This window comes from Rattus rattus, chromosome 7 (assembly GCF_011064425.1).
Source record: "Rattus rattus isolate New Zealand chromosome 7, Rrattus_CSIRO_v1, whole genome shotgun sequence".
Lineage (NCBI taxonomy): Eukaryota > Metazoa > Chordata > Mammalia > Rodentia > Muridae > Rattus > Rattus rattus.
In genome coordinates this window covers 6919236-6940443 of record NC_046160.1, presented here as the reverse complement: position 1 = coordinate 6940443, position 21208 = coordinate 6919236, and the positions used below count along the sequence as shown (strand labels likewise).

The window sequence follows — 21208 nt, the reverse complement described above, 5'->3', positions numbered from 1 at the left end:
ACACTAACTCAGCATGGCCCTGAGCTCACACTAACTCAGCATGGCCTGAGCTCACTCTAACTCAGCATGGCCCTGAGCTCACTCTAACTCAGCATGGCCTGAGCTCACACTAACTCAGCATGGCCCTGAGCTCACTCTAACTCAGCATGGCCTGAGCTCACTTAACTCAGCATGGCCAGAGCTCACTCTAACTCAGCATGGCCCTGAGCTCACTCTAACTCAGCATGGCCAGAGCTCACTCTAACTCAGCATGGCCCTGAGCTCACACTAACTCAGCATGGCCTGAGCTCACTCTAACTCAGCATGGCCCTGAGCTCACTCTAACTCAGCATGGCCCGAGCTCACACTAACTCAGCATGGCCAGAGCTCACTCTAACTCAGCATGGCCCGAGCTCACACTAACTCAGCATGGCCTGAGCTCACACTAACTCAGCATGGCCTGAGCTCACACTAACTCAGCATGGCCAGAGCTCACTCTAACTCAGCATGGCTCACACTAACTCAGCATGGCCAGAGCTCACTCTAACTCAGCATGGCCCTGAGCTCACTCTAACTCAGCATGGCCCTGAGCTCACTCTAACTCAGCATGGCCCTGAGCTCACTCTAACTCAGCATGGCCCTGAGCTCACTCTAACTCAGCATGGCCAGAGCTCACACTAACTCAGCATGGCCTGAGCTCACACTAACTCAGCATGGCCAGAGCTCACTCTAACTCAGCATGGCCTGAGATCACACTAACTCAGCATGGCCCTGAGCTCACACTAACTCAGCATGGCCAGAGCTCACTCTAACTCAGCATGGCCAGAGCTCACTCTAACTCAGCATGGCCCTGAGCTCACACTAACTCAGCATGGCCAGAGCTCACTCTAACTCAGCATGGCCAGAGTTCACACTAACTCAGCATGGCCAGAGCTCACTCTAACTCAGCATGGCCCGCTCTGTTGCAGCACATCCCATTAGCATTACTTTGCAGATACAGGGTTCATGGTTCAGCAGCCCCTCCCTCCACACCTGAGTCCTTCCCATGGGAGCATGGGTTTGATAAGAGCTGCCACTCACTCTGCTCCTGATGACTCCTGTCCGTGGACAAGTGCAACAGACTCCCATGAGCATTGCAATCAACGGTCTCCTGTTAAAGACATGACTATGGCACTCCACACACACACATGAAGTCAGGATCCATATTCCTCAACATAATAGATACCATAAATTAAAAATACAGCTTTAAATGCCCAGGACAAAATGGTGCTTTTAATATTTACAAATTTTCTTTCTTTTCTAGGTCACTAATTAACTAGCACAACTATATAATCTTTTTTTTTTCTTTTTTTTTTTCAGAGCTGGGGACCGAACCCAGGGCCTTGCATTTGCTAGGCAAGTGCTCTACCACTGAGTTCAATCCCCAACCCCATATAATCTTTTAGTACTAGGGTTTTCAACTATCCCTTTGTGGTGCCGGGAATTGAATTCAGGATATTCCACATATGAGGCATGGATACCACTATACCACCAGCCTCTCAACTCCTTTCCCCTAATGTGAATATTATTATATTACAGACAGTTTTTTCTGCCAAAGTTAAAAATTGCATCTAAGATTCTCCAGGTTGTGCCAATAATCCAGACATAATTGTATCTCTAAATTCAGCAAAACAGAATATCTATATAAATACTCAAACTGAACATCCTTAGAGTAATCTTAAAGCACTGTACTGCATATACTGTCTGTCCGTATCTAACTAATATGAGGTCTAACATGAGAACTTTCTTAAGGCTTATATCAAAGATGAATCAGGAGAGTCAACCGACTTCTTTAGACAGTTTTGCCTAAAGGAAAGGTCCTATTCTGATGAATGCCACTGGAATGGAGGAATTTCTGATCAAATGTATTAGGTAAAAGTTCATAGAAAGAGATTCACTGATTTCTGACACTGTAACAGCATTCCTCCCCTCTGACTTGGTAAAAATCTCTGCCATGGAGACAAACACACAGTTTAGAGGAGAGACAAGTGGAGAGAGGTGTGTGGACTGTAGTTCTGTCAAGAGCAGCAACCCTTCCTTCCTCGGTTATTCTTTAAGACAAAAGAAAGCAGAGGAGGCAGGCGGTGCACGCTGGTTCTTTCCTGTCTCAGGCAGACGCTCAGTGGCTAACAAACAACAGGGAAAAAGCACACCTATTATAACTTTTCCACAGATCCCTTACTGGGCCCAGGGATTTGTCCCAATTGGGAGCGATGAGAGGAATGAAGAAAAGACACACACACACACACACACACACACACACACACACACACAGAGAGAGAGAGAGAGAGAGAGAGAGAGAGAGAGAGAGAGAGAGAGAGAGAGAGAGAAACAAAAAGTTGGGAATAGATGGACAAGCCTCAGAATCTTGGAGCTTAGCATGTTTATTATACAGACATGCACATAGAGATGAGATTACTGGACAGAGCTGACAACCGCTGTTACATACAGACAAACAGGGTACACAGCTGGGTCAAGGAGACAGGTCTGTCTAGTTGTGCTGGGATAAGGCTTCAATCTGTAACCATCTGGTAGGGTGGGAAGCTATGGTGGACATTTCCTGCACACACACACAACATCCACACTTGGACCAGAAGGGGATATTTTGCCATTTTCCTCTGTGCCTTCTTCCATCTTCCCATGGGTCTGAGGTGAGGGACCTTGATACAGCACAGCTCATGGCAACAGCATGGGTTCACTCAGGATTTCACACAGTCAGGGCCTCCTTTGTACCCACAATTTTCAACTGCTCATTTTAACTGAAATTCATTCTAGGAAAACAATGTTATAGAAAATCTTCTGAAGTCAGATTCCTGGATAAGCAACAGATTTAGTAAAGAAAGATTACTTTCTTACAGAGTTAATTAGTACTGTTTCCATGTACTGGACATAAAGCATTGTTATGGATGTGGCTGTAGTCAGCTTTGGGACAAATCACATTTAGAGCATGTAAGCAAAACGTTCATATGGTCGGACCCCTAACTAAACCCAAAGGCTTGCAGTCTCCAGTAGGGAAAAAAACAATAAAGCTCAAAATCAGAAACTGTATCAGTGTGAGAGCATGCAGTATGTACTCGAAACAAAACCTCTTCAGATTCCTAAGGTCTTAACATAAGACTGAACAAAAGTATATGCCCAATGTAAGTTACTAAAGTGGGGCACGGGGAGGCTATGTCATCTTAGGAGTCTACTGTAAGTATTCAGTGGAGGGGGCTGGAGAGACGGCTCAGCGGTTAAGAGCACTGACTGCTCTTCCAGAGGTCCTGAGTTCAATTCCCAGCAACCACATGGTGGCTCACAACCATCTGTAATGGGATCCGATGCCCTCTTCTGGTGTGTCTGAGGACAGCGACAATGTAGTTATATACATAAAATAAATAAAATAAGTGTTAAATAAAGAATTATTACATGAAAGCTGGGCAAAGTGGCAAACATTAAAGGAAAGTATCCAGTGGAATGAATGTCCGTACTCAGGATGAAAGTGCTACTACAGTTGAGGCGCCTTCACACCCACACCCTTGTCTACCCCCACACCCACGTGGCAGTAAACATTCTGATGGAAAATGGTTTAAGCACTTCTGTAGCCAAAGAGCTGAACTAATTTGTAAATTGAACATAAAAAAATTCTAAGAATCAAAATGTAAGACTAGAGGAATACCAGAGGATTTTTCAAGATATATTTTGTGAATGGAGTTTCATTAATATGTGTGTGTGTGTGTATGTGTGTGTGTGCTTGTGTGTGTGTGTGTGTGTGTGTGTGTGTGTGTGTGTGTGTGTGTGTGTGTGTGTGTGTGTGTGTGTGTGTGTGTGTGTGTGAATGGCTGTGGATACAACTCAGTGTTAGGATATTTGCCTAGCATGTGTCCAGCCCTAGGCTCAATCTCTCTTATCAGCCACACCCATGAGCATCTTGAACTCTTCACATCCATTACCTGGCTTATGCTATTCCTCCTGTGACTGTGTCTCCTCACATACTCAGCTTACCCCCTCTCCAACCTCCAACTTTTCCCTTCTCCAATTCACAACTTAAAATATTCTAGTTCTGAGCTTCTTTAAGATCTGTGACTCTGTCTCTACTGCGTTCTCTTCTCATTCAGTGAATCCCTGATCCACTGCTGATTTTTCTTCTGTCAGTCTAGTCAAATCATTTTTTGTTACTGAAATGATTGACTTTTCCTCTATATATCTTATATTTTGAAATGCATTTGCCAATGCATAAAATGTACATATTAATGAGGTTCTCACTGCACAAATTTTAATCGGGTTAATAATATGTACCCTTTCCAATATCAGTTTATTTTGGTAAAAACCATTGAAGGCCCTTACTTCTGTACAACTGCTATCCGTGGTCTCCTTCTCAACAACACTGAAGCGGACTTTCTTCTGTTCTGTGAATGTGATACTCATCAGTAAAGCCTTCCCTATTTCTCCTTCCTTCCACTTTAAACATGAAATAGGAAAGGTCTATCCAAAGTTTTGTCCCACTTTCTCTCTGTGGTGTTTCATACAATGCTGATGTTTGCTTCCTCAATGTTGGACTCCCTGACTAGACTCTCTGAATATCCTGCTACATCACAGACACCATAATAGACATTTAAGACGCTAGAAGTCTTATGAAAACCCTAGTCTGACTGAGTAACTCTTGGTGAGGCCTGGGAGGTTTTGAGTGTGATGTCTTGCTATATAATCTGGGTTCTTTCTAGAAAGAGAATCTCATTGACCACCACCGATCAACTGAAGTAGAATGTGGACTTTAACACCTCCACAGGGGCAGATAGCATATTCAAGATGAAAAGCATTAGAGACCAGGGCTATTAAACCTGAGCTGGCAAAACAGGCTGGAAGGCTCTTCCTCCAAATTTCTTATTCTGTAGGCCTTGAGAGGACACAGGAGTGTGCACTTTAAACCAGTTCTGTGGCAATACTGAGCAGCTTCTGGTCTCCTACATGGCTTAGATACTAATCACAAAAGATAGTTGTTCTGTGAGGCCCAAACCAGACCAAGCAAGGTGAAATCTCTAAGGAACATGGTCTAAACTGGGTTATTTTCCTTTTGTAAGCTTTCCTGCTCAACCTTAACATGTCTAATTCAGACCATTCTGGAGTAAGAGAGGGGACCCTGCGGGGTGTGTCGTGAGACACAGATGCCAGCCGGTCTGAAGCTGTCATCAGCAGTCCTGTTATGAACATTAGAATCCAACAGTCTGTCTGAGCACAATCTCTGCTGTTACCAAGGAAGCGAGAGAAATGATAACTAACATAAAATGTACAGATTGTGTTTATGAGGTAAACATTTTCTTCAGTATCAAAGCAAGTACTAAGACTATTGAAGTTTGTACAAGATTAGGTCTCAAAGAGAAATACCTGGATTAGCATTATGAAAACAAACAGAACCTAAAATAAAACTTTTTTTTTTTTTTTTTTAAGATTTATTTATTTATTATATGTAAGTACACTGTAGCTGTCTTCAGATACACCAGAAGGGGGCATCAGATCTCTTTACAGATGGTTGTGAGCCACCATGTGGTTGCTGGGAATTGAACTCATGACCTCTGGAAGAGCAGTCGGGTGCTCTTAACCGCTGAGCCATCTCTCCAGCCCAAAATAAAACTTTTTTCTTTTTTACTTTTTCAGATTTTATAAAAAATCCTCAACTCTCACACATTTAGATACAAACATATGAGAAATTAAAAACCACCTGAAAGACAATGTTCCCAAGTTAGGGCATGTTTAGTATTTGACCCAACTTCCTGCATATTTTTAAGAGTATAAAATATTTAACAAGTGCTTTAGAGTACGGCACAGTGGAAGAGGCAGCTGTTGTCTTGTACAGCTGAGCTTGCTATTACATCTTTATGCACATGTAGCCTGAAGCAGCTGTGCTGTTGGTGAGTTGGAAGGGGCCTTGCTGTCTGCTCTTGCGCCTGTGTACACTTCACCTCTCTCCCCTCCCAATTACCTCCTGTGAGGTGCATATAATAGTGAACAGTGTACATCACACTAGTTTTTCTTCCTGTTTTCCCGACAAAGGACACACGTTTGTACATCTTCACTGTTTCTCCAGAAACTTCTTGTCCCCAACTCCTTGCATCAAAATGAGGTGATTTTCTAGGCTCTGTACTCCTAGCAACAGAACTGCTGGGTTGGTGTCTCCACCTCCAACTTCACTGATTTCTGACTGCTCTCCAGAGGCTGCGCTGATCTACACTCCTGTGAGGAATGGGCAGGATCACCAGTGTTCTCCCTGTATGTGGCCTGTCTAATGTGTTCTGACCCAGAGAATATTTTAGATTCAAATGAAGTGTAATCTTTCCCTTTTAATGGTCACCTTTTAATGCAATGTGTAAGTATTTTAATGCTTATGTTAACTAACTTTTAAACACTAAATATCTTAAAATTCTATATCTCATCATGGATTTAAGTGTTAGTATATAAAAACCAGAAGACATGAAGTAGAAAGTGACATAATTCTGGTCTCACTACTGCAGCTAATGACATGCAAAGGGGAAGCAAGAACAGAGAGAGAAATTAGCTATGTGACTATTACGTCAGTGCGTTACTTGAAAGAGGGTCTTTAATAATAGCAACCGTCCACACCAGGGCATTGGGCACGTGCACACTGTCTGGGAAAAGTGAGGCTAATATTTAATGTAGAAAGCTTAATATAAGCAGGTGTGAGAAAACTATTCAGGAGAGTTTTAAAGCTGATAATCTCAGTAATAATTAACAAATCTACCATCTGAGTTTAGTCTGCAGCATTTGCCATGGTTGGTTTCTTGTTTACATTCTGTTAAATTATAGACGAAGAAACCTCTGAATTACAGGCTCTCTGAATGGCTGGGAACTCTGGAAGCAGAGATTCAATACACAGCCTGTGTGCTACTCGGTTAAGGGATGAGACTGCAGAATCATTTTGGCAGGAAATTTACCCACTTGCTTAGGTTTCTGTCGCTGTCATAAAGGCCATGACCAAAAGCAACTGGAGAACGGGAGTGTTTATTTGGCTTAGAAGTTACGTCCATTATTAGGGAAGCAAGGCAGGCTCCTGGAGGCAGGAGGTGAAGCAGAGACCATGGAGGAATGCTGTTTACTGGCTTGCTCCTCATGGCTTACTGAGTCTGCGTTCTTACAGAACGAGCCCAGGGTCACCTGCCCAGTGGTGGCCCTGCCTCAGCAAGCTGGGCCTTCCGACACCAATTACTAATCAGGAAAACTTGTCTGCAGTCCAGTCTGATGGAGTCCATTCCTCATTTGGAATATCTTCTGTCTCACCTTTGCCTTAGTGAGGACCCGAAAGATGATAGTGCTGACCTAGGCAAGTCCCCAAATAACTATGGGCATCTCAGAGTCTCACTCTACAGCAGCTCAAATGTGTTTTAGAAGCTCTAAGCAAAGGACACAAAAAGACAGGCAGTCTCACCTTTATATCTAACCACGCCTTTACCCCTCGAAGGCTGCGGGGAGGGCTCCACCCACCCAGCACGTTCAACAGAAGAGTTGCCTTCGGATTGGTTCTGATCTACGTCTGTTTGATGAGGGATTTACTCCATGGTGGAGGAGAGGAGAAAATGCCAGCTGCTGCGTGTCAGGTCCTGGCAGGCGTTTCCCTTTACAGTGACTCCTGTTATCCCAGCACTGAGGGCTGTGTATACAGACACTAAGGCCCACCACCTCACTCTGTAACCTCAGCAAATGCTCTCACAGAGAGGCACGGAGTGGGAAGAGCGGGGTGTCTGAGTCTTTACTATGTGACTGGCAGACTCTTGAGCATGTGCAGGTGCTGATGAGAGGGAAGCGTGAGAACACAGTCCCAAGAAGACATAAGAACCAGCAAGCCCATCACCTAAACGCATGGCCCCAAAAGGCCAAGTGAAACCTTCATCGTCACATCCCACAGCGTCCAACGCAGGCAGTCCTGCGTCATCCTGCTTTTTTCACCCCAGAGTGTTTTTTTGGGAGCAACACCAAGCCACTTTGCAGCAACATCTTCAGGGGTCGATCAGGGATATGCTGTCAGTCAACCACACTGGCTGCCTCGCTCTCCAGAAATAACGACGGGCATGTGTTTTTAAAATCAGCTCTCCCCATTTTCTCAGACAAGAACTGGAGCACTGCCGAAAGGATTTTAGCTGCTATTAAGCCAGAAGCACTTGAGTTTCCATTGAAGTTATACTGTAGTCTCTACTATTTCATCTAACTCTACTTTAAACGCCTTTCATTCTCTCAGTCAACAATGTTTTAAGTCAGGATGAAATTTATATCAAAGTCACAAAGGGGATCCAACTAAAAGGAAAGTCAGTCCCATTATGGTTGTATTGTATGAAGAATTAATATTGAATGGTCCACAGGCTCGGATATAAATAAATATATAATTATAATAAAATTTCAGAATATATATTCATTATAGGAAATTTGAAGATCAAAGAAAATTTAAAAATTTCATCATGTTCAGCCTGCTAGATGCTGTCTTCTGTAACAGAAATTCATAGCTACATTTTGAGATTCAGTTTATTTCTATATTAACAGCTTTGTGTAATTTAAACAGATCATTTCAAAAATAATTTCTCATGTTAATAGATCTTCCTTAAGAAACCTGATTTTGTTTGTTTTGAGATAGGGCTGTGCTACCATGGATGCACCGAGTTCTTAGTCAATCATCCCAGTGCCTGGAATAATGAGAACTTGCAAGTGTGTGTGGCTCAAACCCTGCGTTATCAATGAAGCCACGCTATGGACAGGCTCTTTATACATTTATGTAAATATTTCAAATAAACACCATGTGAATATATACAAACCAACCAGGAAAAAAAATCTAAATTCTTAACAGTAAATATATAATTGTCATACAATACATGTGAATTTATGGCAAATAATCTCCCTAACCCATCACCTGGCTTCACCCCTCTGTGTTAACAAATGACTTGTATGTGGAGCTGTGGCTTCGTGGTTGTTTCCCACAATGCTTCTGTTCTTGCTTCCTATCTTTGATCCTGTTTAGTCAGACTTCTATCACTGTGACAAAACACCTGAGCAAACTATTTCAGGGAAGAAAGACTCATTTGGCCCAGGGTTTTAGATATTTCATTGCTTGACAGGGAGAGAATGGTAGAGCAATGTGGTCTACCATTCACGGAGGCCAGGAAGCAGGGAGAAGCATGCCTTTCTTCCTTCATTCATCTGGACTCTAGTCTGTTAGACGATGTCACCCACAAAACTACCTCACACCTTTTCTCCTTATCAACCTCTCTGGAAATGTATGTACAGACACACAGCAGTGTGTACCAGCAATGTAAAGACACCACTAAGCCCAGTCATTACCTTCACAAGACTGCAGACGTAGGTAGTTCTCCACCACTAACAGAAAATGCAGAGTCTCAGCTGAGAACCAGTGCACGTGACATATCAATCCAAACTCTGCCTTCTAGGGCACAGCATTTTGGTGTTGTTTTACTGTCAATGATGAGGGAGAGCTGAATGATTTCTGGAGTTTCTCCCATTTCTGGTAACGCAAATGCCCTGACTTAATACTTCTTTAGAAAAAAGTCTAATGCAGCACCACTCAACCCCATGAAAATTAGAGTGGAAAATACTGTACTTCAGATCTAAAAAGCACTTTCCTGCCAGGGTTGTCTCTATCTCCAGCACTAAGAGACTGAGACAGGAGGATTTCAATGATTTTGAGGCCATCCTGGGCTACATGATGATTTCCAGGGAGTCTAAACTACGGTAAACCCCACTATCGAAAAGCAAACTATACACCAACAGCAATGACAACAATAGCAGCAACAAGGCCCACTTAGGGGTAGGGAGGAACACAGTCTTGCTCATTGGCCAGGCTGGGTTCAAACTTAGGAACTCAAGGAACCATCTTGCTTCAGCCTCATGAGTAGTTAGAAGTTCAAGTGAATATCACATGCACAATTTAGGAAAGAATTTCTCCAACAAGGAGAAATCTTTTGGACTCCATGTCCCACACACTTTATGTACAAAGAGTGTCCTTTGCCAAGGTTCATTGCTATCTGCAATCATTCAGGGCATGCATACAACCTCAAGAAGTGAAAAGACAGTACCGGCAAAAACCACCACGGTGATGACAATGGATCAACAACTTCAAGACTTTAGACGACTCTGGGTAAAACTAATAATGACCAAATACAAATGAATGCAGAAAAGGTCACAGTAAATACCAGAGATTCCTGGGAGACCAGTACCAACTGAGTTCATTCTGGTTTAAACAAAGAGTCACATGGTCCAGTGGTCCCGCTTCTTCCATTTTTGACAATGGAGTTGAAAAGACGACGTCTCCAAATCAAGTGCCTAGCTGAACCTAATGTTATGCAGCATCGAGTCTGGACTAAGGTTTTCAAAGTATTCAGATCTGTCTAGAGCCACTTTAAAAACTTAAGACAAGAAAAAGCAAGAAGGAATCTCTCTTTCCCTGAAAGCTTGAAACTCTTCACTACCTTCCTATCGACTGCATAGGCTTTGAAAATGGAAATCTACTCCCAGTAATGGATAAATACATTGTCAGGGTCAGGTTTACGCAGAGTCTTTGTATTGATGGGTTTCAAAATTAAACGATCCACATTGCTTTACCTGATACATTCCAACTCCAATGTGCTTCGGGTCAAATTTCACTAGCTCAGCTAATGGATCTTGAACACGCCTTGCTATGGAAACTGAAAAACAGAATCAGAAAATAAGTATGGTTTAATGTGAAAAGCAGTACTCGGACAATTGCTTAGGTTGGTTCCTCATGATACAAACACTCAAGCCTATCTATCCCACTAGCGCCCACCTCCAAAGACACAACAATTTAATTAATATTCAAAGTTCTTCTTTTTCCATGCAAGAAGGAATGAATGCAAGATTTCAGACTTAATATTCTCTCTCTCTCTCTCTCTCTCTCTCTCTCTCTCTCTCTCTCTCTCTCTCTCTCTATCTCTCTCACTCTCTCTCTCTCTCTCTGTGTGTGTGTGTGTGTGTGTTCGCGCCAGGCATTATTTATTATTTTTGAGATGAGGTCTTCTGTGGCCTTGGTTGGCCTGAAACTTACTATGTAGCCCTGATAATCCTCCTGTCTCAACCTCCTGAGTGCTGTGATTACAGACATGAGCCACCACCCCTGACTAAGACTCCCAGGCATTAAGACATACATGGAAACGGCTACAGATTCAGAGAAATAAATAAAACATCTTGCTCCTAAACTCACACCATTATCTGTTCATTCTTTTAATAAGGTATAGGTAGAGTGCCTCAAGCTTTAAAGAGTATAGAGAGATTTCTTTCAAATAATCTTTCATTGGTATCAATATGACACATCTAATATTCTTAATAAAACTAGAACATGGTAATGATGAGTAGATGTAGAGTATTATATAAAGGCAACCAGGTTATGCTGGCAAGTAAATACACTTGGGAGCTTTAAATGTGACTGTAGAGCAAACAGAGTATGTTCTAGAATCTACCTACTGGCTTTGATCACAACCTTTCTTCACCATTACAATTTGGGATCAAGAAACCTGGAAGTATGGAAACTGCTACTGTAGAAGCTTCCTAAAATACATCGTACATATAAGAAAGGAGTCTAAATGGAGTAGCCAAATGAGACAGTGCCTCACAAGACATGCCACCAAATATGACATCCAGTGCCAGAATTGTGTTATACCTTGCTGCATTATTGGTCAAAGGGGCCCCATGGAAACTGCAAATATCACAGGCGATTGCCAAGGCTATTGGTTACTCTCCACAACTTGATGGGAAGATCCTATCACTGAAAGCTACACTTACATATGTCATCTTATATGCAGACATTCTAGTTATGTCTAGCTAGAAGCTAATGCTCATGGTACTGGTAGGTACCCTGCATGCTACTAGACGAGAAAGATAATCATCGTATCTCTTAGCTACAAGCCCAGCAACCTAAAACAGAGACCTGGCTGCAAGATATACTAGCGTCATGGCACCATCCTGTAATGGTACATAAGCGTGACCATATCATGGTGGCATGAGTGTAATGGTGACATCGTGTCATGGTGGTATTAATGTGACAGTGACTTTGGGTAAGGGTGGCATAAGTGTGATGAGAATAACCAACCACTTTACCTTTGAATTTAAAGCCTACTCCATGACATCGATCCCATACTTGAAACTGCTGAAATGACTAAGAATCTGAAACTAGATAGGTGATGGGCCCTGGGGGACCCCACTACTGTTATTCTGCCAAAAGAACATAGCAATAAAATGACTCCTAATGACATACTCCTCTACCCATAGCTTCCTTTTGCAGTAGACAGGAACTAACAAAGACACCCCCAACTGAACAATGTGCAGACAATGAGAAACAATGGAGCACTCCGTCCTAAAAAGGATGTCTTCATCAAAACCCTCAGCAGCCTTGAGAGAAACATTTCTTCTCCCTTCATAATAGATCTTATGTCCTAAGGATGCAACAGGTTCTAGGTTTTGGAACTTTCATTTTCTAAGAAATATTTAAATTCCTAAAATTTATAGAACAAGCCAAATTATTGCCCCCAAGACTCCAGTAAGCAGTGATCTTCAAACTTTGTCTTCTTATTTAATAGTATTAAACACAATGTTGTGATGGTTTGAATGAAAACTGTTCCCATCCGTTCCTACAGCGTGGCATTTATTGGGAGGTGTGGTCTTGCGGGAGGAAGTACGTCACTAGGGATGAGCTTTGGGGCTTCAGACGCCCGTGCAGGCCCAGAGGTTGTCTCTCTTCCTGCTGCCTGTTGCTCTGGATGTAGAAGTCTCAGCTGCCTCTCAGCACCATGTGTGCCTGCACGTGCTTCCAGCCGTGATGATGATGGACGGTGCCTCTGAGCCAGAAGCAAGCCCCAGTTAAATGGTTCCTTTTATAAGAGTTGTTGTGGTCATGATGTCTCCTCACAGCAATAAACCACTACCTAAGACAAGTATTTCTTTTTAAATCTAACACACATCTCATGTTATCACTTTCCTGGGTGGTCCTGGGTTCTGTAAGAAAGCAGACTGAGGAAGCCAGGGGGAGCAAGCCAGAAGGCAGCTCTCCTCCATGGCCTCTGCACCGGCTCTAGCCTCCAGGTTCCTGCCTTGGCTTCTGATGATGATGGACTGTACCTGTGAGCCACATAAAGCCCTCCTCCCCACAGAGGACCACGTGCTTTATCACGGCATAGAGACCCACGGGACAGAGGGAGCACGGAGACCACGTGGCTTTATCACGGGCATAGAGACCCACGACAGAGGGGCACGGAGGACCACGTGCTATATCACGGCATAGAGACCCACGGGACAGAGGGAGCACAGAGGACCACGTGCTTTATCACGGCATAGAGACCTACGGGACAGAGGGAGCACGGAGGACCACGTGCTTTATCACGGCATAGAGACCCACGGGACAGAGGGAGCACGGAGGACCACGTGCTATATCACGGCATAGAGACCTACGGGACAGAGGGAGCACGGAGGACCACGTGCTTTATCACGGCATAGAGACCTACGGGACAGAGGGAGCACGGAGGACCACGTGCTTTATCACGGCATAGAGACCCACGGGACAGAGGGAGCACGGAGGACCACGTGCTTTATCACGGCATAGAGACACGGGACAGCATAGGCATAGAGACCCACGGGACAGAGGGAGCACGGAGGACCACGTGCTTTATCATGGCATAGAGACCCACGGGACAGAGGGAGCACGGAGGACCACATGCTTTATCACGGCATAGAGACCCAGGGACAGAGGGAACACGGAGGACCACGTGCTTTATCACAGCATAGAGACCCACGGGACAGAGGGAGCACGGAGGACCACGTGCTTTATCACGGCATAGAGACCTACGGGACAGAGGGAGCACAGAGGACCACGTGCTTTATCACGGCATAGAGACCCATGGGACAGAGGGAGCACAGAGGACCATGTGCTTTATCACAGCATAGAGACCCACGGGACAGAGGGACACAGGAAATCAATCTCTTCATAATCTGAATACTCAGTGCAAGGAGACTGCAATCCTGACCTTCTGTAAATAACTCTATTCTGAACAAGAAGCTGACAATTATGAAACCTGACAAACTGTCTCTACAGCTTGACTGCGATGATGGTGGTAGCTACCCAGCCAAGGAGTTTGTTACAATTCACAGATGATGTTTCTTCCATCTCTCAGCCAGCCCTGGAGCTGCTGGGGACGCTGCAGCAGAAGGAACACAAGTTGCGAGGTGCCGAGACCTGGTTTAAGATGAAGGTGATGTATCTGTGTGACACACACACACCCTCGAGTGATGGAAATGTTTTGATTATCCTGAGAAATTGGACTTTTCATTCTCTCATCTGTATCATTTCTATTTCCTCCAAGCAACCTCTTTGTCCCTGTCTTTTGACAAAGTCTTTAATACAGGGCTTTCTTACAGCAGGGAACCTATGATCACCCTCTAGTTTACCCAAAGGCGAGGGGTTGGGACCTTGTTCTGGCAGGCCTGATCCTGAGGCGTCTGTCAGCCAAGCATCTGATGAAAGCTCAGCTCTGCTCTAAGGTTCTGAGAACACACTCCTCCCTAGCGGCAGAGATGACCACTCTAATCTCACACAAAGATAGAAAGAAGCAGTCACACTGTATAAAAGCAGATGTCTGCTGCTGCCATCAGGGTGAAGTGAAATTTATTACAGTAGGTAGGCATTTTAAATAAAGCACAAACTCAGTGCAACTTACTATACTCACACTGTGTGGCTACTCTAACCAACTCTAACCAAGTTCTCAAATGTTCAATTCATCACATCAAGAGAAAATCCGGAATGCACTGATCAGTCACCCTATGGCCACCTCTCCCTCGTACCTGACAAGCACAGCTGCTTGCTTCTCCCTACAGATCTGCCTATTCTAAGGCTTCCTACCAGTGCCATTGCACAGAATGCCATTTTCTGTGACTGGCTCCTTACACACAACTTAATGTTTTCGAGTTTCACTCATGGTGTGCATGTATTAGCACTTCGGCCTTTTTACGGCTGTATAATATCCCAGTCTGTGGGAATGTATTTTCTTTCTTTATCATCTGCTGCTGGACCTGGACTGTGTCCAGCCTGGCTGCTGTAACAAGTGCTGCTGGCCACACTTGAGCTCTCTTATCGACCTGGGCTGGGCTGGTTGGCTCACTGGCTGCACATCCAGCTAGCTTCAGGTTTCAAAACTTGTTGCTGTGTTCTCGCTTCTCATTTTTCTTTTTGTCCTTGTTTCTTTTCACTCATGTTTCTTCCTTTTTTTTTTTTTTTTAGAATTTCAGAAATAAGGGGAAGGATGAAATCTACAAGTTCTATCAGTCCAATTTGAATGGTCTCATGCAATGTATTTACTATAGGAGATACAACCATTTAGTAGAGAAACAACTGTTTTCAATAAGCTGATAAGGAGATGTCTGTACGAAGGTCATTTCAGATATGCTTTAACGCTTCTAAAATGTTATGATTCTGTTATATTCTAACACAGCCAATTAATACAGGATTTATGTCAGTCTGTTTTCAGTTGCTATAGCAAAATAGCTGACAGTGGGTCATTAATTGTAAAAAGAGGCTCATTTAAATTCAGTTCTCGGTTTTAGAGTTAGAAAGCCTAAGATTGATTGGCCTCATCTGTTTGGCTTCTGGTGAGGACAGAATGGATTACAGAATGGAAGAAAGGGAAAACAAAACAAAATAAAACAAAACCAACCATGACATGCAGAAGGGGCAAAGCACACTGTGGCCTCCTTGTATATCAATGAACTCTTATGGAAAGTCACTCACTACAGAAGACTGTGTTTACCCCTGCTGAAGGAGACAGCCTTCTGGGTTCAAACACCCAGGACTAGGCCCCAGCTCTGTAAGGGTCAAGCATTTATCAACATTGCCATACCTACCAAACTTCTAGTACTTTAATCCAGGGAGAGCACACATCCAATGTATAAAAGGGTTTAAAGATAAAAATCCATACCTACGTGTTGAGGTTTGAAATAAAGTATGAAGTCATCCTGGGCATCAAGTACTAGGAAACAGCAAAATGTTAGACAACAATGAGACTTGAAAAGGGACGTGGGCCCTAGGAACTACAGCGGGAGACCAAGCTTCTTTGACCGTTTTCCTTAAGGGCAGACACTGAAGACCTGAGTGGCTTGTAAGATGCTTTGAGTCAGAATAAATTAAACACCATCACTTCCACCCAGGTGTGGTCTGAAGGAAGGCATACTTGTAGCGAGCCACGACTGAAGCCGCTGCCAGTTAACATTCTGAAATCAAGCAAGAGAACCGAGCACTGGCTCGTCTTTTCCTCACACTCTACCTTCATAGGGCACTGCTGGACACTGTATTCTGTTTTCACCTGTGACTCTATGACACTGGTCTTCATGGGCCAGTAGTTTCATTAGCAGCTGAGAAACCCAAGAGACTGTTGTTGTGGTTTGCCCTGGAGTTAACTGTATTTTGATGCTAATTCCACCGCCCTAAGGACAGCGGCCTAGTCACATGCTCAGGACTCAGGTGACTTCACCAGAACCTTCACCCCATTTAATTTGTAAAATACAGGTGAGGGCAGGTACAGGATAGAATGAGGCCTGTCATTGGACGAGAAGGAAGGATGGGTGGGAGAAAAGTTTGAAGGAAGAGGAGGAGACAGGAATGGAGAGACAGGGGACTGAGGGTAGCCGCAGTGGAGAGAACATGGAAGCTGATGTTAAGATTCACTCTGTATATTTACAGGTTGTTATGAATGTTCTTCAGGGATGGACGTGTACAGGGCTTTGTATGTTTAGGTGGGCAATTATATCTTATCAATTGGATCAGAGGTTATTGTATTGTGTGGTCTTTCATGTAGTGATTTAAGTGTAAGAAAATGTGCAGCAGCTAGAGACACTGGGCAGCCATGGAGTTGGGATGTGTACTTCTGACAAGGTATCTACCAGGTATCTTGGGGCACTACTGTGCCAGACCTAGAGTGGGTAAAAAGACTGTTTTATTTTTTATATTTTTACAACAACAGACTGTTGCCTCCCCCAAATTATGGCAAAAGTATTCTTCCCAACACTGTGTTAGAAGAGAAAGCCAAAATGGGCAATTACCTTTTCTTTTCTTTTCTTTTTTTTTTTAGATAAATAAAGCTATCATTTATTAAGAGTCTAGACACAAACATTATAAGCACACTCACAAAATATATAGCCTCTTTAAGCCTTAGTTTCTTCATTTGTAATGTGGTAAGAATGATTATGTCCCTGGGCAACAGTGACGATAGTGTGCAGTGTTTCCTGAACTCTGGGTAGGAAAAACTAGTCTGCAGGTTCCCTCTGATGACTTCCCTCTCCTAGCACTGGTTCCAAGGCAAGCACTAGGAGATGGGAAGGAGGCTGAGCTGTGCGATAGGGGAGACAACAGCAAAAGAAGCAAGGTTTGAGTTTTAGAAGACAATTTAGCTAAGGAAGTGTCTCATTCCAACAATCAACTGAACAGGGTCTTTTATACTAAACTTTGTAAAGCTTTAGATCAATGCAAAAACTTTTCAAAAATTATATTTCCAGATATAGAGCTAAAATTCTAAAAGTCAGTGAAAATATTTAAGCACAAATATTGAAACTTTAATTTCTAAGAGAGTGGCATAAATATTCCCCATTGTATAGAAAATATATCCAGATGTAAAATTTTATTTATTCAAATTACCTTGCCTAGATTTCTCAAAGTATTTTAATTTTCTATTACACAATTTTAGCTACTCCACATCCTAGACATCGAAGCAGCCAAGTGCGAATGAAAGGCAGGCTTTTTAGAGCACCGCGTTTAGAGCACCGCGTCACCATGAAGCCTCATTCAGGCCCAGAGGATGCTCAGTTGCTAAGTGTTTAGGAGGAGACCAAGCGTCTGTGCCTTACACACTGGCTCTGCATTATGTTTATGTCACTGACTGCCAAGAAAATGCTACAATAATTATTTCATAATCGTTTTATTCTCCTTATATTGAGCTCTGGCATTTAATAAGACTTGTTCCTTTGAATTTTCACTATTTCTGGAGTACTGCGAGGCATTTAAAAGCAGAAGAGTACTGTTGCGGATGAGGGCAGGCACAAGATAAGGCAAGGCCTGTGATTGGGCAGTGAAAAGGAAGGCAGGCTGAGAATTTTAGAGATGGGACAGAGAGTACGGATGAAGAGAGAGAAGAACCAAGGTAGAGGAGGAGAAGGACAACCCAGATCTGTGTGGCTTTAAGTAGCCACAGGTAGCTATGAATATCTTATAAGGAATGGATTATTATAGAATAATTTGTCTTATCTAGGTGGGCAGTTTATATCAATATCAATGGGCTCTGAGTTTATTGTGTGGACACTTTGTGGGGTGAGAATTTACTGATATAAATCTGACTGTTAAATTACAAGCCTCTAGAGTTTTGATTTTACCAGGTTACTAGGAATTGTGACTGAGCAGAGTCAGCAGCAAGAGAGCCAGGAGATAAGTGGTCATTGCATGGGGCTGGCTGGCATGGCAGCAACTGCCAAGGGAACTAGAAGGGCAGTCGCCATGACGCCAAGATCACCACAGGGTCCAGAGAATAGCCAGTGATAGCATGCCATGGTGTCTTGTTGTACTGTTGCTCACCGTTTTCATAATTTCTAGTATTGGTCTAGTCTACAACTTACAGAAGTACCAAGTCTTTACATGTGGTGACGCTTTTGCATTTTCATGGATATGTAAAATACTTAGTTTGTCACATTTACAGATCTAAAATATCTCAGTCCCATGTTGTGTGATTGTCACAGCTTCTCACCTGCACTTCTCAAGTTAGGGTCCAGCCCCGGCATCTCCTTGTTAGCTTCAGGGCTGACACTGTAGATAGAGGCCCCTGCTTCACTGACGATGCTGAGAAGACAGAAAGCGGGAACATTATTTTCTAAGCCATCCACCTGGTCAAAGAGAACACATGAAGAAACTAGGCATTACAAGAAGAGCCAGACAACAGCCACAGCATGGACTGCCCACCACAGACCGTAGCACTGAGGTGTGCTTACCTGGATAAGCTGTGCTTTTCTGTATAGCAGACACAAAGGCTCACATCCGGGACAAATTTATTTACCTACAAGAGCATCTAAATGAACACAATGAATACCTTCCCCTAATGTCAACTTTAAAGTTGCCAGAATACATTCAGCTTCTCTCCTATTTAGTGGGCATTCCTGACTGACTTTATGATTTCCATCTGAATTAACAGTCATTGGTGTGGTGGACATGCAGCAAGAACCATTACCATAAACACTTCTCTTCTATTACCTGGTGATATGCATGGCACATATGTAACAACATACATGGAAAGGGAAGGTCAGGCCTGCCTGCCAATCCCCTGTCAGGAGGGTCAGTACTGTAAGCTTTCCCCTCAGGCAGATACTAAAGGGGTCGCTCATCATTCACTTAACCAGAGCACCACACAGATCAGCCTCTCCCCTTTCTGTGGCCCCCAGTGCTTTACAAACTACAGTGAAGACACTTGTGCAGATACCGTTGTACAATGTGGTTGGCAAGCATTTGCCTAACTAAACATTTGAAATTATGACATAAAAGTAACCACAAGACCGTCACTCTGCCATGTGACCATCAGGTGTGCAGAGTCAAGGAGAATCGCGCCAGTGTTAATTTGTATTCCTCCTTTAGCAGCCTCTTTCATCTGAGCTCCTCACACTCCTCTCCGACCATCCAAGACGCACTCAGAGGACCTTTAACATACTACCCTTTGCTAATAATCAAATGCTAAGTAATCAAATGGAAGCCTCTTTACTGAAATGTGACAACTGTAAGTCACTAATGCTTCAGATTACTCTAGAGAAGTGGCTCTCAACCTGTGGAGTGGCAACCCCTTTGGAGGCCAAAGGGCCCCAGAGACCATTGCTCTGGGATCTGATGACGAGAAACAGCACGGTCGGTCTTTGTTCCCTTCTGAAGCACAGAGAAAGGTACTCCAGAAAGACGCTCATCAGTAAGTTAGGTCCTACTGACAGGCAGACACCGTTCAAGGTTACAGCTGACGAACAAGTGGGCTGGGGTGTATCCTAACCTGCCTGGTCCCCAGGCATGAGCTCTGGACAAGCACAGCTGAGAAGCTGCTAACAATCTACACGGCTTTCACTAGCAGGGCAGCTCAGTTTTGTGTAGCACCTCTCCAAGGATCCACTTCCCCAGCAACAGCTCCTATGAACTCCTACCTCTCTTCCTGTGTCTTCACCTAAGACCCAAAGAGAAAGGGAGTTTGTTTTCTTTAGAACCCTAAAGCATGTTCAAGATCAAATGAAACTCCTTAACTTGAAAGCAAGTTTAAACTAAAAGGAATTGTGCTTTTCCTTCCAACATAAGATCCAGGTTATCCTATCTTCTACTCATAATAACGACAGATAAAATGTAACATAAAATAGAACAAAGTGTAGAAAACGCAAGCTGATGAAATGGGTCAACAGATTAAAGTATTTGCCACCAAGCTTGATAACCAACCTGAGATCAATCCCCAGAACTCACAGAGGACAACAGCACTAAAGATTACTGGCTTCTGAAAAATGTCCTCTGACCTTACTAGTGTGCAAAGACACATGTGTCTGCATTGTCTCACAATAACAATAAGTAAAATAAAAAATGTAAAACCCATGGATTAAAGAATCTTCGTGTGGCACAGCAAGATGAAGCTGATGTCACTGACTAGGAGGGACATCAGTTTCCATACAGCAGTTTTCTAACTGGCTTCTGAGTAACTAGGCAGCGAGACACAGGTTTAAACTATATGTGAAATGCTGTTTATGCCTACATATCCCTAGGGAAATGGGTTGGAGCTTACACTGGCTAGTTAAGAAAATTCATAATCTCCAAAAGGGTTATAACACTACCACGAAAGAAGACTATTCAGGAACCAGCTCCAGAAAGAGCTACCTCAGGACAAACAACACGCGGGCTAATAAAGTCCTTTCTAAAAGTGTTAACTATCCACAAAACGTAGCCATTATTAAAAGAAAAGAATATTTAAAAAAAAAAAACCTTCTCACAAATGCACTTTATATCATTTCCAGAAATTTCCAACGTTACAACTATTTAAGTGAAGGGAACTTAAATGGTAAGCTAAAATTTTAATTAACTGCCTTTAGTAGTCAGGTACCTGAGAATTTGCCAAGTGATTCACTTTCTCTTGGAGGTTATAATTCTCAA

At 43.3% G+C, this 21208-nt stretch overlaps 1 protein-coding gene across 1 annotated transcript in view; it reads right to left on the bottom strand.

Annotated features, from left to right (window-relative positions):
* Window positions 1-21208, bottom strand: part of Srbd1 (S1 RNA binding domain 1) — a 174979-nt gene that overhangs the window by 64369 nt on the left and 89402 nt on the right. The window contains exons 15-16 of the mRNA XM_032908732.1: window positions 18798-18889; window positions 10615-10697 (exon numbers count right to left, since the gene is read on the bottom strand). Of these exons, the coding sequence (XP_032764623.1) occupies window positions 10615-10697; window positions 18798-18889 (175 nt within the window). The remainder of the gene's footprint in view (window positions 1-10614; window positions 10698-18797; window positions 18890-21208) is intronic.